The 18661-nt window shown below is 31.0% G+C and overlaps 2 protein-coding genes across 2 annotated transcripts; both read left to right on the top strand.

The window, feature by feature from the left end:
- The first annotated feature begins 6528 nt into the window (after positions 1 to 6528).
- On the top strand, positions 6529 to 9877 carry LOC107480213 (E3 ubiquitin-protein ligase RGLG3). Its single transcript, XM_016100362.3, has 11 exons — positions 6529 to 6700; positions 6885 to 7266; positions 7584 to 7668; positions 7759 to 7899; positions 7982 to 8095; positions 8285 to 8382; positions 8485 to 8564; positions 8655 to 8760; positions 8869 to 8993; positions 9076 to 9271; positions 9487 to 9877. The coding sequence occupies exons 2-11, from the start codon at positions 6910 to 6912 to the stop codon at positions 9568 to 9570; spliced, it is 1386 nt and encodes a 461-aa protein (XP_015955848.1). The 5' UTR covers positions 6529 to 6700; positions 6885 to 6909; the 3' UTR covers positions 9571 to 9877.
- A 592-nt stretch (positions 9878 to 10469) lies between these two features.
- On the top strand, positions 10470 to 18285 carry LOC110278723 (zinc finger BED domain-containing protein DAYSLEEPER-like). The gene is made up of 2 exons (XM_021136958.2): positions 10470 to 10544; positions 17776 to 18285. Exons 1-2 carry the CDS (start codon positions 10470 to 10472, stop codon positions 18283 to 18285), a joined length of 585 nt encoding a protein of 194 aa, XP_020992617.2.
- The last annotated feature ends 376 nt before the right edge of the window (positions 18286 to 18661 follow it).

The following is an 18661-nucleotide window of genomic DNA, read 5'->3' as shown; positions in this document are numbered from 1 at the left end:
ATCAACTATATGCATTGTCTTTTCTATCTTCTTTTATATTTTTAAATTATTTTGTTACCTTATTTTTAATTATTTTATTTTATTTTTACTTCTCATGTTTATTGTATTTCACTTTCTCTTAGTCTCAATTTTATAGTTAACTTTTAATTATATAAAATTGAATAGTTTCTTTCAAAATATGTTTAAATATATTATCTATTATATACCATCATTAAAATAAACAAAAAAATATAAATTGAATATATAATTTAATTTTAATTTAAACTAAAAACTAAATAAATTGTCAAAAAATAGCAACCAAATGGAGTGGGGGAGAAGAAAAAAGCAGAATTACAAATCAGAACAAAATGGAGGAGCTAACTTTCTCCATTAGGGTGGTGGAGGCGAAGGGAGAGAAGGAAAATTTGAAGAAATTGAAACTAAAATTGAAATAGATAGCTAGAAGAAAAAATTTGTATAGTGCAATCTCAGGGAGTAAAAGGAGGACAGAAAGGAGCAGCGGTATAGCAAGCTATAAGAAACAGTGCTCGGGAGAAACGGTTGAATCAGAACAAGGAGTGGGTGCCACCCAACAATTGGCACCCAAGGAGGTATGAAGATGGTGATGTGAAATTGTCGAGGTTTGGAGAAACTCTTGACAGTTCACAACATCAAAGGGATTAATAAATCTCATTCCTCCGAGGTATTATTTTTATCAGAAACAAAAAATAATATCTCGACTGCGGAAGAAGTACTGCGGAGGATAGATTTTTAGTCTTGCTTTATAGTGAACCCTACTGGAATGGTGGGAGGTTTGGTCATGACATGGAAGGAGGGAGTTAATGTACAAATCTTGAACCATGATACGTTTTTCATTCATTTTATCATGAAAAGCCAATAGGAGGGTACGAAACGAAAAGTTATTGGTGTTTACTTACAAATTGATGAGGCTGGAAGAGATGAGCAATACACAAAGTTGCTGCAGATTATGGCGCATGGGGAAGATCAAGTGTTATTAATTGGGGATTTCAATGCTATCAGAGCGCACCATGAAAAGGAGGGTGGTAGAGCTAAATTAGATGGCTCCATTCAAAAGTTCAATGATTTCATTAATGCGGAAGGACTGGTTGACATGGAATTTGAAGGAGAAAAATTTACTTAGAATAATAGGCAATTTGGAGGTAATTTTATACAGAAAAGGCTAGACAGAGCTTTTGTTTCAGTGGCATGCAGGTTTGAGTAATAAGAGTTTTGAATCATACCTATAAGTTTTGAATAAAAGTTTTGAATCATACCAATATCTGTCTAATCCCTAGGGTGCATGATACTAAGTTTTTGAAATAGATTAGACCTATAAGTCTTAGCACTATAGTTTATAAAATTATTTAAAAAATAATTGTTCACAGATTGCAACAAGTTATACACAAGGTTATTAGTGACTCATAAAGTGCTTTTATAAAAGGAAGACTCATTAGTGACAATGTTTTGATAGCCCATGAATTTATGCACTCTATGAAGAATAAAAGATATGGAGATTATGAATTTGCTCTGAAACTTGATATAAGCAAAGCATATGACCGGGTTGAATGGAATTTTGTCTGAGCCATGATGGAGAAACTTGGATTTTGTAAAAAGTGGGTGGATTGGATTAAGGAACTGGTGACTACGATTTCCTACTCTATTACTGTGGATGGTGCATCTCATGGTTATTTTAGACCATGTAGAGGATTGCGACAAGGCGATCCTCTTTTCCCTATCTCTTTTTATTCTGTGCAGAGGGTCTATCCTATCCGCTCCACAGAGGAGAACAGAGCCTAGAGTTTTCTGGGTTGAGACTTAATCGCAGATGTTCTAAAGTCAGCCACTTAATTTTTGCAGATGATTCATTTTTGTTCAGTAAAGCTATGGTCAAGGACTGCCAGAGTTTACTCAGGGTCTTAAGTAACTATGAAGCGATTAGTGGACAAACAGTTAACTTAGACAAATCTTCAATCTTTTATAGCAGGAACACGCCCACCCAAACCCGAGATATGTTGTCTGAATTACTACACATTCCACACGTGGGTAACCAAAATAGATACTTGGGCTTGCCGGCTATAGTGCAGAGGTAAAAAAATCCACCTTTAATTAAATCAAGGAAACGGATTCTACTATCATCGAGTGGAAGGGAGGTCCTTATTAAGGCGGTGGCTACAGCAGTGCCTATTTACACTCTCGATTGCTTTAAACTCCCGGAGACACTAATAGAAGACATACAAAGAGCCATCTTGCAGTTTTGGTGGGGCCAAAAAGGATCGAAAAGGAGGATGCAATGGATTGGGTAGAGAATTACTTGTAGGTTCAAGAGACAAGCGAGTCTCAATTTCAAAGATCTTAAAGCTTTCAACCTTGTAATGCTAGCCAAGCAAGGATGGTGACTACTTACAAGAACAAACTCTCTAATCTCTAGGGTGTATTAAAGTAAATATTTCAAAGATTCCAATTTTCTCCGCGCAGAAGTTGGAATCAACCTTTCTTGGGGATGGATGAGCGTAGTAGAGGATAGAAAAGTTCTAGAAAAAGGTATCCTATGGAGGATAGACACCGATTCAGATATCAGAATAAGAGAAGATTCATGGATTCGTGATTATCTGTCTATTACTCCTACTACAGAGACTAATTCAGAGCACAATCCTACATGGGTTTCAGACCTAATTTTACCAACCAGATCATGGAACCAGGTACTAATACAAGAACTATTCAGACCAGAAATTGCAGAGGCTATCATAAACACTGAAATCCAACAAGGTGATGATGAGGTTACCTGTCTAAAGGAGAAAAATGGATGCTATTCAGTAGCGTCTGGGTACTAGCTAGCGTTCCAATTCTTCCACCCCTCAATAGAGTTCCTGCCAGAATAGTGTCAAAATAAGTAACTATGGTCTGATATTCGGAGCATCAAATGCCAACCAAAGATAAAAAATTTTCTTTGGAAAATTATGCACAAAGACCTACCTGTTCAACAAAGGCTAAGTGAAAGACTTCCATCAGTGAATCCATTATGTCAGCGATGCAACAGGTTCCTTGAAACTGTTGCGCATTGTCTCTGGATGTGCACCGACACTGTTAAGGCCTAGAGAATCACTAATCTACCTGTTCCAGCTTTAATTGAAGAACCATGAATTTGGTGGAGTGAGCTTGACAAAAATCTGAAGTTTGGTATCAATACGACGAAGAAGAAGGAGCTCGCAGCAAATGCATTATGGTAGATTTGGAAGATCAGAACGAGACTCTATTCGAGAACTAGAGACGCCATCCTCTTCAATTGATTGATGCTGCTCGCCACGCCATGGAAGAAGACCGACACCTTCCTTAACCTTTCTTCCTGGAGATCTCCTTCACTTTTATTTACTTTACCTTTTGGTTTACTTTACCTTTTGGTTTTTTTTCTATTGAATTATGTATTCTGACTTAAGTTGGATCGTTATAGCTTTACTCTTGTTATGCTGTCCTTTTTTGGACCACTCATTTTCATTCAATGAAATAAATTTTATCTTAGAAAAAAAGGATACATGTAACTTTATAAGAATGAAACAACCTAGACTTTGATTATTTGAGAATTTACTAAGTAGCTGGAATAGCTCTACATCACGAATCAATGAATGTTAGCAATAGGGATGATCAGAAAAACAACCAAAATGGATATTTGCGGAAATTACTCATGTTTTCGGGTTAGATGGAGATCCGTAAAATTTCCACAACCCGTCATGCGAAAATGGATGGGGACACAGACATAAGTACCCGCTTCATGGGACCCATTAAATTCACATGAATATAAATGACTAATTTATCCTAATTTATATATACATAAATTCATTTCTTGAATTTAATAACCCTAATTCCTCTCTCTCTCTCTCTCTCTCTCTCTCTCTCTCTCTCTCTCTCAGTCCAAAAAATTATGTTATTATATTGGAATATGTTTTTATATTTTTTTTGAAATGTTATTTTTCATTTAAAATATGTTATGAATTATGTTGAATTATATTGAATTAATTATTCTTTGATTATTTTATTATGTCTTTTTGTATTATTTTTTTTCAAAAAATATTCGTAGATATTCGAAAATATTTGCGTTTCCTAAAAGGATAAACAAATAGGGACTTGCAAAGACAGAGAAGCGACAATGGCATTTTTCTTAAATAAAAGTGAGGGATGGGAAGAAGGTCTGCCACGCTTCCCTGAGTACCAATTACCATACCTAACTAGCAACGAAGATCTAATCTGAGCTGATTTGAGAGGAGACACGTGAACTTCATCTGTATTAGTCCTTTAAGGTAATTAACCTAAGTAGGATTTGGAACCTTAACAATGGGCCTGGGTTGATCTTACTTACATTGAGTTCTTATTAGACCCAAGTATATTTTGAATTAATATTTTGAGTTATATATTGTTATAACAAATACTATATTATTTAATATTATAATACTTAATATATGTAAAAGTTGGATATATTTGTAAGAATTTTTTAATTCAAATTAAAAAACTTTAATTATCTTTTATTTTTAATTTTAAATATTATTTACTAATGTAATGAAAAAGTAAAAATAACAATAATCACTCATATAATTAAAATAGATAATCCTATAATATATACATGACACAACATATATCAACGATTACTATATATGATAAATATTTTTTTTTGTAATAATTATTTATATAATTTATTACACAAATTTTCTCATCTTAATATTTAATAAATTTAAGATACAAGACATTATTTAACATATAAAATAAGTAACTTAAGTTATCATCTAGGACAATAGTATAAATACCTACTTATTTACTAGTAGTAAAAAATATATAAATAGTATAAGTTGATATTTTTTTAGTATAAAAACAATAATAAAGATTATTAATTAAGTTAATTACATAATTAAAATATTATAAATAATTTTTAAATAATAATAAAAAATGAGATCACTATTTTTACATATTATAAAATTTATAAAAAAAATTTGAACAATAAATCAATCCTCAATAGATTATATATTAGTCTTGTCAAAAAATAAATAAATAATATATCAGATATTATTATTTACGTACTAATATACTATCTATTATCGATTATTAAATTTATAATTAATTTTTAACCCAATTTTTAGTAACAAAAATTTAAATAATTGAAATTATTAAATGTTAAATATCACTCAATTAGTTTTATTTTTGTTATTGAAATTAAAAAGGAATAAGTCGTTAATCAATTCTAAATTTAAATTTGAGTAAATAATAAAAAATATTTTAAATTTTTATCTCACTAACTAGAATTAATTTTAAAATAAGAAATTACTTTATATATCATATTGTAAGATAGTGTGATCATTTATTATTTTTTAATGGCAAATATTGTAAGAAATTAAAAAAAATTTATTTACCAGTTCAGAAAAAACTAATTTATTTTTCAATAGAATAAATTATATATTGAATAACAAAAGTTGTTATTAGTTTCTCTTCACATTAACTAATACTCAACGATAGTATTTGGGTACACCTTGTTATCAAGAAATATTAATCGATCTAATAAATTTTGTAATGATATAAGTCTATAAGTTTAAAAATTTAAAAATCATGTCATAAAATGTGAAGTTTTAACAAGGAATAATGTTGATTATATTATTTTAATTTCAAGAATAAATACGAAACTAACAAATAAAATTGTCCTAGGTAAATTTCAACAAAAACAAAAATACATAAATATTGCTATTAATAATGAGAAATTAATATATTTTAAAGACAAATACATTTTTTTCTACGAATTTTCTAATTCGGCATGCCAAAAATTAATTCACTACATAATGATGCTCTATTTATTAAGGGTCTGCCACTAATTAATGAATTGTTACACACACAAAGCAAAATTTAAATTCCAAATATTTATTTAAACAGATGAGATGATCATTAAATCAATCCAAATTAATTAAGATTAATTATTTTTAATATTTTCAAGTTATAAAATATTTATAATAATAATTTCTTAGTGATAGCTACGGAATTAGAAAAAAAATACGGTGAGAGTTGTGACAGAGCGAATAAAATAAATAAGAAGACATCGATCCATTTTTTAATGAAAAAAAGGAAACGATTGGTTGGAGTTCTATTTAAGATTCTATTATGATTATTATATCAATGACCAATTACTTAACTAATAAAAAGTATTTGCATGAGAAAGATTACTAATCTTGGAAGTAATGTGTTTTCAAAAGGGGACTTCTCACTTCTCAGTATAAAAAAGAGATACAGTAAACGTATTTCGTGTGAGCAAAGAAAGTGAATAATTATTGAAGGTGGAAGATGCTAGTAAGCAAAGAAATTCAAAAAAGCAAAAAAAAGGAAGAAAGAGACGGTTGGTAATTCATATGGATAACAGAACCTCTTAGGAACCAACCGAGCCCAATCATATTCAAACAGAACATGTGAAGTAATTTGACTTAACAAGCCAAGGGAAAGGCAACGAGAGACAACGAGTGCACGCATTAAAATAATGACAAACCGCCAGCACCTAACAATTAATAAACAATTTAAATGCTTTTTTGTCTGAAATTATGGTCATTATGGTCATCGTTCATCGCCTAACCAAAAATCAAATTGAAGACCAACGAAACTACCACAGGAAGAAGAAGAACCAGAACCTCTTCATTAACCGCCACAAATCAGCTTCAGTACTTTCTCTCATTTTCTTCAGGTAACCCTACTCTCTTGTTGTGAACTAAACGATTAAGTGTTTTCGTGCTTTCTCCTCCTAAGTTCTTCATGTATGATCATTTCGTGATTTAGATAGAATTAAGTATGCCACTGCTTTGTTAATAATAAGAACTTTGAAGGAAGTTATAGACTTATAGTAATTGATAAGATTTATTTTGATATAGGTGAAAGAATCGGAGGTCTGTATTTATGGGAAATTCAGGGTCAACAGATGATTCTAGTGATGATTTCGTTCATCACCCTTCTTCTTATGATGGGATTTCGGGGACTACTAGCTATGATTATCATCAACCCTCTTCTTATGATGGGACTTCAAGGAATACTAGCTATGATTATTATCCCCAACCATCTTCTTATGATGCAACTTCAAAGAACACAAGCTATGAGGATTATCCCCAACCATCTTCTTATGATGCAACTTCAAAGAACAATAGCTATGAGGATTATCGCCAACCTTCTTCTTATGCTGGGAGTTCGAAGAATACTAAATACCAGCAAATCGAGCGCCCCACTTATATAGCTGATAATTTCAGTTCACTTGATCAGGTTTTTGCTCCTCTATTTAGAGATCTTAATCTTAGCACCATAAAGAAATTTTTGTAATACACTAGAACAGGAATTACTACTAGGTATTTAGAAAACTTTATTTGATTATATAATGGCATCAAGGTATCTGTAAGATTTTCATTGATCATTTTGAACTTATTGCACACTGTGAAGTTGCTTGCGGTGTTTGGTTTATTTGCAACCTGTTTTCATTTGAAAAGAATATGGTTACATCTCATGAAGGTGCTGCAAACATAGTTACTGCATGTTTTCTTGTAGAATTTTTGCCTGTACTTATCTGCTACCCTATCCTTCAGGTTATTACTGCTCTTAGAGAAGCTGGTCTGGAATCATCAAATTTAATACTTGGTATTGATTTCACCAAAAGCAACGAATGGACAGGTTTGTTCTTTGTGAATACGAAATTAATGTTATATTATACACACTGTATGAGAATGGAGAATGCTGAAAATCACATCTTGGGAATTTCAGGCAAGCACTCATTCAACCACAAAAGCCTTCATCATATTGGCCGGATTCCGAATCCATACGAGCAGGCAATCTCCATCATCGGCCGTACTCTCGCTGCTTTTGACGAGGATAATCTGATTCCATGTTTTGGATTTGGTGATGGTGAGCTTTTGTTTCTGACTTTATGATCAAATCTTTATATTTTTCTTTTGTATTATATTGATTCCAGCCAATACTTCTGCAGCATCTACGCATGATAAGTATGTGTTCAACTTTTATCCTGATGGTCGCTCTTGTCGTGGTTTTGAGGAAGTACTTGCACGCTACAGAGAGATTGTTCCACTCTTAAAATTGGCAGGTTCAATATTATTCCTTGTTGACTACATTTTACAATTTTATTACAAGTATCTGTTACAAATATATCTAATAAATGATGTATGACTTAATGAATACATATAAAGGGGCACCACATATGTATGGCTTTATTGTCCTGCAAAAATTTGAAGATCTAATCATGAATGACTAACGGTTGAACCCTTATCAATAGGTCCAACATCATTTGCACCTGTAGTTGATGCAGCAATTGATATTGTGGAGAGAAGCCAGGGTCAATATCATGTTCTTGTAATTATTGCTGATGGACAGGTTTTATATATTTATTTCGTTTTTGTTTTATATCATTTTGATTCTTCTTACGGAATGATATAATTGAAGCCCATGTTTCTAAAGCATTTTGTTTTTTCATAGGTTACTAGAAGTTCAGATACACCACATGGAAAGCTTAGTCCACAAGAGCAAGCAACCATTGATTCTATTGTTGCTGCAAGGTAAACATTTTTTATTTTTATTTTTTTTGCTAGGCCTTATATTTTGTTAATGATATCCATCTTTGATGCTGGAGCTGTTCTAATTTTCAGTCACTATCCACTCTCAATTATTTTGGTTGGAGTTGGAGATGGACCATGGGATGAAATGCAACGCTTCGATGATAACATTAAGCACCGGTTATTTGACAACTTTCAGGTAGTTTACATATGTATGATTGCATTTCCCATTTAGATTCTCATTTTTCCATGCAATGTTAATGTTATTCTGCTATGGTTTTCTAACATTTCCTTTTTGCTTCTTTAGTTTGTGAACTTCACAAAGATCATGTCCGAAAAAGAGGCATCAAAGAAGGAAGCAGCATTTGCACTTGCTGCCCTTATGGAAATTCCAATTCAGTACCGGATAGCCTTAAATTTACAACTTGGAAGGTAAGCTTTGAACTTACAAGTACAACCATGAAAGATTCTAATATATTCAAGGATAACTGAGTGTGCAATTTTTCTGATGCAGTGGAAAATCAATAGGTAACCATCGAAGTAACAGGCCTCTGCCTCCGCCTAAGGAAGTTATAGACCATGACAATTCTGTCACCACAGTTCCACGAAATGTTGAATCGGTCGAGCCATCGGCTCCGGCTGTAACTGAATCAGTATGCCCTATTTGCCTAACGAATCCAAAGGACATGGCGTTTGGATGTGGCCATACAGTAAGTTTCTTTGATGAACTTGTTACTATATATGCTCATGTTAATGTGCCTTGAAGTTATATGATGTAACTCTGGTTTTTAAATGAAAAAATCTTAAAAGGAATGCTATTTTTATAAATCTCACATTTGATGATGAACATGTACATTTATTATGTAACATTCAATCATTTAACATTTAATTCTGTTATTTAATTGTACTGTGTTGTTTGATATAGACTTGCAGGGAGTGTGGTGCAACATTATCTTCATGTCCTATGTGCCGGCAGGAAATTACAACTCGCCTGAAATTGTACAATTGAGCTTGGAGACTTCATAGCTGCTGATTATGAATGTACAGAAAGTCTGTCTTCTTTTTTTTAAGTAAAATTTCTTAACATTTCCAATAAGCTAAGTAATGATTGGGGGGATGTAAAGAATGGTTAGAATTTATTTATTTATTTATTTATTTTTGGGTGTTATTAAATAAAGAGTGTTCATTGATTTGAAACTTGAGTGCTAACATTAGCAATATTTTTTATTTGTAAGCCATTCATTTAGTTGTTGACCAAAAACATGGAGGACTTCATTGTTTCTCAAAAGTTAAATGACAAATTGATTTTTCATCCAGAGCAGGGGTTCGCATTCTACTCATTTTGCATAAGATCTGTACATATAAAAACAGTGCATCAAAGTTCTCAGTTTGACACGAAGTAGTAGTTTTTGGCAAAATCAATAGTCAGAATGCGAGTAAAATTTACATAAACAATTAATCAAAAACACTTTACAGAGTTTTAAAGTGTCTTAAAATGAAATTCCATAGAATTTCAGAGTTATGAGTACATAACTTGAATATAAACAGAAATATGTGAAAGGAATCCTACTCAGAAAAAGAACTCGGAATATAAACAGGAAATCTTTCAGATGTGAGTATGTATAAGTGGTAGAGTCAAGTGTTAGAAGTTTCTTAAAATATAAGTAAATTAAAATTTTAACCTTAACAAGTCAAAATCGACATGCAAGTCAAAAACTCAAAATAAAGCCTAAGCAATTGATAGAGATACTAGTATTATTTTATGGCATGTTTAAAGGCGTGTGTGTTAACTGTTAAGTGTTAACTTTAGTTCCAGTTGAACCGGGCTACAAATCAACTTCACTGTATATATCCAAACATTTGTCACGTGTAAAAAACAAGCATGGAAATGAAAATGAAATTAGAATAATGGATGATGACGATGGGGAGTTTGTCTTTGCCCTCACCTCCATCCAGAATTTCCAAAATGACTGCAAACATTTGGTACTCTGAAAAGACTAGACTAAATTTCCAATGCTATCCTGACTCAATATAAAAATATTACAGGTAGTATAGATAACCTTAAATTAAAGTTTTAGCTAATACGGTATGTATCATGTTTTATTGTATATTTATTAAAATAAAAATTTAAAAAATTTTACAAATAATAACTTTAACATGTACCTTAAACCCAAATTAATGTCTACTACTAATAAACATTAGTTCGGTATAAAATATAAAAATATTTTCTAATAAATAAGGATTAATTACGATTTTAGTCACTAATGTATAAGTCGAAAAAAATTTTTCTAACATTTTTTTGCATACAAAATGATCCCTAAAATTTAACTTGGTTTTAAATTTTTGGCTGTAGAAATGGAGGTAGAAGTAAATCGTGGATAGCTTCTTCTTCTTTCTCTCTTTTCCCTTCTTCTTTTTTCCTTCCCCCTTCTTCTTTCCTTTTCGTTTGCATAAACATAAACACTCTCTTTTTCTTATTTTTGTTTTTTTAATTTTATAATTTTTTTTTATTATGAATAATTNCGCTCAGTATCTTAAGAACTAAAATCATACTTTAATCCTAAATAATAAACAATAGGTAGTGTTAGATAAACAAATTATTATTCAATCAAATTCAACATCCGGAAAGAACACAAAATGTTAAAATCTACCCGTATTTTTCTTCTACCTCCTCTTTCTTTCTCTTCAATCCTTTTTCTTTTCGTTTCTTTTGCAATTTTTGTTTGTTTCTTCTCTTATTTTTTTTCCGACTTCTTTCTTCTTATTTTTTTTTCGTATGTTCTATTATTTAATATTTATAGATAATTTTTAACATTTTATCAAAAAAATTATTATTTTCTGAAAAATTTGTGTCAATTTTTAAAACACATTATGTTAATTAAAAAAAATAACTTTAAAAATTTAGATGCTAAAATATTTGTTTACCCGCATTTTTTCTTTACCAATATTAAAAGGTAATTTTTCGGTTATTAATAAAAATAAGTGAGCATAGAATGACTATATTTACTTATTTAGTCATAATAATTACTTTTCTCCAACTATAACTTTCTACTAAGATTAAGATATAAGTATTTGTATAACATAAACAAAAGAAAAATGTTAGTATTGTTGACTGTTGAGTATGAGTATAAGTATGACACTCTTCAAGTCTTCAGGGATAAAAACAAAAATGAATGTTATGAAATCAACGGTTTTAGTGTTTAAAAAAAAACAAAAATTTAAAAGTTAATACGTAATAGCGTTTCTAGAAACAAAAATAAAAGTCTCAAATTCGTTGGGGGACGTAAGTTGTATATGTATCATAAATTTGCAGCGTAGTAAGGTCAAGCACGACGGCACATTTTATTATTTATAAAGAGAAAATAAAAGAACCACAAAAAGGAAAATAGAAAGTAATATCTGATTTAGAATAAAAGGCACCTTCTGCTAGACAATGGACATGTATTTGAATCAATTAGGTGGGTTTCTATGAGGAAATTAAGGGGGTGGGTACATGTATGCAGAAAGTGCGTGCATAAACATGAATTAAAATCATTATTATCAAGAATTCTTGTGGTTGTGGGAGGATTCATGAGAGTCGCCCTTGAACATATCTCTAATGATACTATGCTTCACTTTTGATCGGGATGCCGGAAAGTTGCTGAATGAACCGGAAGGATGTATTTTACGCTGCCCTGCACCTGCACCTTCCCCTGATGCACCCGACGACACTTTCGCATCACTATCGCCGCCCTTCCCACTCATTCTTCCCACTTCCGTTGTTTCTTTAATTTTTCTCTCTTCCAACGATGCCACTATTTATACACCAAAAAGTTTACCCTTCTCTACTAAGGCTTTTATTATGTTGGAAGTGGGAAGCTCTTCCATTAGGATAAGATCACACTCGTTGCGGGTCCCACTGCAAAAGAAAACGAACAAAATTTCAAGCTTTTTGGACTCACCTTTGAATTGTCTATTGGCGACACTGCAGTCTGAGACGCCTGCACCGCCACGCACGTGTTGCGCCCTTCTTTTACTTCCATCTTATTTACTATTGATGACGAATTTTGATGACTTATATTCTTATAAACTTGACGTCTATAAGGAATCTTGTTTGAATATTCTACCTATTCCCAGTGATGATGCACTTTTTTTTTTAATTTTGATATTAGTGTAGGAAATAGGAATGGTGTATAGCAACATTAGAATTTTTTATTTTTAATATTGGAGTGGTAGTGGTGTTTTTCTTAAATGTGGATTATTGGAGTATTATACTTAAATGTGGGATCGTTTAATTAGAGAAGCAGAAATCGGTGCCAGGGATTTGTGAGAGGTACACAAATCGGTGCCAGGTATTTGTGAAAGGTACACAAATCGGTGCCAGGAATTTGTGATTGATACACAAATCGGTGCCAGGAATTTGTGTTGGTACACAAATCGGTGCCAGGGATTTGTGTTAAAAAAAATTAAAAAATTTTAAGTACAGAAATCGGTGCCAACGATTTGTGTACTTCCACAATTTTGAAAAACACCAAAAATTACCATGTTAAAGTATATCACCACTTTTACTTCTATAAAAAAAAAAATTAACCGCAACATTATTGGAGTTAGAAAGATGGTGAATGATTCAATGGTCCAGCATCTTTTTTCACCAATGTTGGTGAAGGATAATTTTTCTCTTATACCTCTAGGTTTTTGGGTTCAGTTCTCTTTTAAAAAATATTAGGCCTTATAATAGCCCATTTATTAAAGCCCAACTAGTGACAATATACTAAAATATTAAAACTAAATTAATATTTTGACCCAAAAAACAAACAACAAAAATTTTATTTTTTAAAATTAATTTTAGTTTGATAAAAATACACATTTTGGGATAAATAACAAATAATTCATGTATTTAATTCAGCCTTTTGTTGGATTATCTAAAAATTTATTTAGAAAATGTATATAAAAAATAATAAAAATATCTTTAGACTATTTTTAATATTTTGTCAATCGCATAAAAGATACAGAAAAAATCATTTAAAATAAAATTATCAATTAAAAAGATAATGTTGAACCTTTATACAATAATTATTTTGACATTATAATCTCTTGTTATAGAAATTTTTTTGACAAAATTTAGAACATGTCAAGTATTTCATAATTATCTTTAAAATATAATTTTAATTTGACAAAATTTTGAAACTTGCCATATATCTCATAATTTACAAATATCAATATAATTTTTTGTAAATCTGTTTAAAGATTAAAAAATTATTTTTTTAATTTGGTCATTTTATTTTAAATAAATTTTTATATCATTTACATGACTGAAAAAATATTTAAAAAATAAAAAAATAGTAAAAAAAATCAATTTATTATTATTTTTTATATATACTTTCCAAATAACATTTTAGATGACTCTACAAAAGGTTGGATTAAATAAATACATTATTTGTTATTTATCCTCAAAATATATATTTTGTCAAACTAAAATTAATTTTAAAAAATAAAAATATTGTTTCTTTTTTTTGTTTATTTTTTGTGGGTGAAAATAATATTTCACTAATTCAATATGTTTAATTTAATATTATTTTAACCCAAAAAATATTTTTATACTATTTTAAAATTATTAGGATAGGTAGACTTCAATAAATGAGATATTTTAAGGTTTAAAAGTATCGAAGAAGAATTGAGCCCAAAATCCAAGTACCCAACAGCGTAAAGGAATGGTTATCTTTCACCAATTTTGGTGAAAAAAGATGCAAGGACCATTGAATCATTCACCTAGAAAGATTGACTATTTTGTGATGACTGTGTTGAAGAAATTGGACGGACAGAAATAGGTCAGTCTGATTATACAAATCAGTAGGTACACAAATCGAACTGTTCATACCAAATGCTACGCGTCGTGCATATAGCGCGTCTCAGTCTCTTAACTTACGGTCCTCTTTTTCACTTTCGAAACTCCCTCCCACTCATTTCTTTTGCTCTCACTCTCAGGCTCTCAGCTCACTCACTCTAAAACTCACCCCAATTTTCATTTTTTTTTGCTTTTCTGCTTCTATTGTTCATCAAACTCCTTCGAAGAAGAACAATCAGTCACCACTAAAATATCAACAATGCCTAAAAGACTCAAAATAAAAAAAATTAATTGTCTAAAACTTTACATTATTAATTATCTTAATCATTCTAATTATATAATTTTTTATAATAAAATATTTTAATTTAATAAAAATAGTGATAATATTAGAAACTAATAAAAATATTGTAGTAATAATTATTAAGACTATAGCTATATAGAATATTATTACTAATTGTCAGAAATAGTTAATAAAATAAAATAAATTTAGAACTTTTTGAATAATTATTAAATTCATTGTTATTATAAATATATTATTTAGATATTCAATTAAGGATTAACGACTTGTTGTTGTGTGTTGTTAGTTAAATGTTTAATTAATACTTTTGTATTGTATTGGACGGACATTTTGAATTTTTTTGGATATAATAATTAATCATTCTTTGTTCTTAGTTAGTTAAGTAATTAAGGTATATTATTATTATAGCTGTATGTAGGGATGGTAAAAGTTTCTGGTGGGACAGATATTCGTGGAGATTTACCCACTAGAAAGTGAATACGAAAAGGGTTTTCTATTTCTGGGGACGGGGACAGGCCTCCGTAAAATAAATGGGGCGGGGCAGGAATAGAGGCTCTTACTCCGTGTAGACCCGTTTAACTCCCTTATATGTAAAAAGGCTAGAATATCCTTTAATATATATACCATATGAGGGAAGGTGGGAAACCCTAGTCGTTACTATCACAAATCCTAAATTCCCAATCAAGTCTGAACTCTGAATTCTCTCAAACTTTATCTGCTCGCCCTGTCCTCTCAGAAACACTGAACGGCAGCTGAATCATGCACGGACGGCACGATCTCACTAGAGATGGCAATACTACCCGAACCCGTGGGTACCCACCTTGCCCCTATCCGCTCGGGACGGATTTTTAGCGGGGCGAGTTCTTAGGAGGGACGGAACGGGGTCGGGTTTAGGTAATACCCGTCCCTACCCGCCCCGCTATATATATAATATATATAATTTTAATATATAATATGTATAATATATGTAAAATAATTAATAAATGATTAACAATATTGTATCATATTTAAATTTTTACTTATAATTTAATTTATGTAATGTTTGTCATAATAGTTATATAAATTTTGAAATTTAATTTTATTTATTGGATTTTAATAATTATAGGAGTGGGGCGGTCGTCGTGTTTGTCGGTCGTTGTGTCTTCACCGATCGTCTCCTATTCACCGGTTGTCACGCCTTCGCTGGTTGATGTTGGCTAATCGTCAATTAGGAATTTTCTTCTCAATAAAAGAATAGTTTCTTTGCAAGTATAGTTCCAAACCAAAATTCGACCCGCATCAAAGTTTAATTTGGTTGTCACAAGTTCAACCCAATAAAAATAACCGAGAGTAGTACTCCCGGGTCGTTCTCCCTAGGAATTATAATCGAGTGTTCAATTATTGGTTATGAGTATACGGGGGTGGGTTGATGATAAGACAAGAAATTAAATGGTAAGAAATTTAAATGACAATAACGTAAATTAAACAACTAAAGATAACAAATGCTAAAGAGACATTCATGGCGAGAATTAAAAATCAAGGTTTTCTATCCTAGTCATTAATCATAACACAATAATTACCAAGAGCTAAGCCTATTATGTTATCTTCGCATCGAAAGAAAGTCAAATATGCCTAGTTAACCCAATCCATAAGTAATGTCAATGGAAACAAGATTAACTAACAACTCTAGATCACCAATATAAATTGGGTATTAATGACTCAAGATTACCAAACTTCTCTTTCCAAGTCAAGAATGCTCAAAATCTACTTTAAAACTAAACAAAGCATTTTATCAAACAGTTGGTGTGCATAAAAAAAAAGCATCATAAATTACAAGAATAATAAAATCTAAAGCTACCAAATGCAAGATAACAATAATAACAACTCAAATAAACATCAATAAACATAAAAATATCAAATTGCATTAACAAAAATCAAAATCAACAAGAGTTCATAAACATAAAAGTGACATAAAAGGAAAATTAACAATGTAAACTAAGAGAACAAAGATGTGAAAACTAAATTAAAGCAAGAGCAAAACCTAAATCTAAGATGAAATTAACCTAAATCTACCCTAATTCTAGAGAGAAGAGAGAGCTTCTCTCTCTAGAAAACTACCTTAAAACATGTTTCTAACCTAACCTAATTGCTGCCCCCTTATTCCTTCTTGAATTCTGCCTCAAATACTTCAGAAATGAGTTAGATTTTGGCTTGGATGAGCTCAAAAATTGCCAGTTATGTTTTCTTTAATGAAGTCACGTGACGAGTGTCACGCGTACGTGTGGGTCACACGTACGCGTCGCTTGACGAAATTTTTGGTCACGCGTACGCATGGCAATGAATTCCACCAAATCCCCATTTCTTCATGAATTCTCCACTTTGCATGCTTTTTCTTCACTTCTTTGATCCAATCCTTATCTCCTAAGCCTGAAATCACTAAACAAACATATCAAGGCATCGAATAAAATCAAAGTGAATTAAATTTAACAAATTAAGGGCCTAAAAAGCATGTTTTCACTCTTAAGCACAAATTAGGTGAAATTCACAAAACCATACTATTTTATTGAATAAATATGAAATAAGTTAATAAAATCCTCTAAATTCAACACAAGATAAACCCTAAATTTGGGGTTTATCACCCGTCATCGCCTCTTCACTGGCCGTCGCCTCTTCTCCGTCGGGTAAGTCATAGAACTTTGATTTTGAAGAATTTATTATAATTTCTATAAGTTAGGTTAAGTATAATTTATATTTCTGATATTAAATTGTTGATTTTGGTTTCTATGATTTTAAAATTTCATTATTTACTCTAATTTTGAATTTCTGATGCTGCATTGTTGATTCTGGTTTTTATGATTATGAAATTTTCGTTATTTATTTTGATTTTGAAGCATTTGTTATAATTTATATTTCTAATGTTGAATTGTTGATTCTGGTTTATATTATTCTAAAATTTTTATTATTTTACTTTGATTTTGAAATTTTGATGCTGAATTGTTGATTTTGGTTTCTTTGATTATGAAATTTTCATTATTTATTTTGATTTTGAAGCATCTGTTATGATTTATATTTCTGATGCTGATTCTGAAATTTATGTGTTTATGTGATTTTAGAGAATGTCTTTCTCTAATGCATTGAGTAATACTCTTGAGAAAAGTAATCCATTGGAAGAACCTATAGCCACTAATATTCAAGCTACTCAAGAGACTTCTCAATCTCAACCTCAAGAACCTCTAACCGATACGATAACTACCAATGAAGGAACAACAAACTCTACAAGTGGTGTTCGAAAGAGAAAGTTAACCTCTGAAGGGTGGAATCACTTCAAGATTGTCGAAATCAAAGAAAAATTGAAGGCTGAATGCAATTATTGCAAATCAAAACTACTTGGTAACCCAAAACAAGAAACTTCATACTTGCGTGATCACTTCAAAACATGCAAGTTTCGCACCACTAAAGAGATAAGACAATGTATGATGAAGACAACTCCAACAACTAGTGGGAAAATAGTTGTGGTTGGTGCATATACATTTGATCAAGAAAATGCAAGAAAAGAGTTATCTATTATGGTTTGTCTTCACGAGTATCCGCTATCTATTGTGGACCACATTGGCTTTCGATGATTTTTCAATGCTTCGCAACCTCTTTTTAAGGTAATTACTCACAACACTTTGAAAAGTGACATCTTGAAGCTCTACAATGATGAGAGATCGAAGACAATGAATGTCCTTGAACGGAATAAAAGTCGAATTGCAATTACGATTGATATGTGGACAACAAGCAACCAAAACAAAGGTTATATAGCTATCACGACTTATTATATTGATGATTTTTGGAAATTGCAAAGCCGTCTTATGAGGTAATAACATTAAATATTTAATTTTATTTTTGCGATTTGTGAAATGTTTATAATTGGAATACTTCTAATATTCTTCTTTGTATCAAATTATCATTATAAGTTTATATATGTGTCGGCTCCCCACACGACTGAGGTACTTT

Source organism: Arachis duranensis, chromosome 3, assembly GCF_000817695.3.
Source record: "Arachis duranensis cultivar V14167 chromosome 3, aradu.V14167.gnm2.J7QH, whole genome shotgun sequence".
Taxonomy (NCBI): domain Eukaryota; kingdom Viridiplantae; phylum Streptophyta; class Magnoliopsida; order Fabales; family Fabaceae; genus Arachis; species Arachis duranensis.
This window is presented reverse-complemented; position numbering and strand designations above follow the sequence as displayed.

What these genes read in the sequence shown, in the direction of transcription:
- LOC110278723 (XM_021136958.2), top strand. Translation starts at nt 10,470, where the DNA reads ATGGATGATGACGATGGGGAGTTTGTCTTTGCCCTCACCTCCATCCAG. An exon ending in AAAATGACTGCAAACATTTG is followed by an intron (nt 10,545 to 17,775) that starts GTACTCTGAAAA and finishes ATGTGATTTTAG; the next exon opens with AGAATGTCTTTCTCTAATGC.
- LOC107480213 (XM_016100362.3), top strand. Translation starts at nt 6,910, where the DNA reads ATGGGAAATTCAGGGTCAACAGATGATTCTAGTGATGATTTCGTTCAT. An exon ending in TAATTATTGCTGATGGACAG is followed by an intron (nt 8,383 to 8,484) that starts GTTTTATATATT and finishes GTTTTTTCATAG; the next exon opens with GTTACTAGAAGTTCAGATAC. An exon ending in GATTCTATTGTTGCTGCAAG is followed by an intron (nt 8,565 to 8,654) that starts GTAAACATTTTT and finishes TCTAATTTTCAG; the next exon opens with TCACTATCCACTCTCAATTA.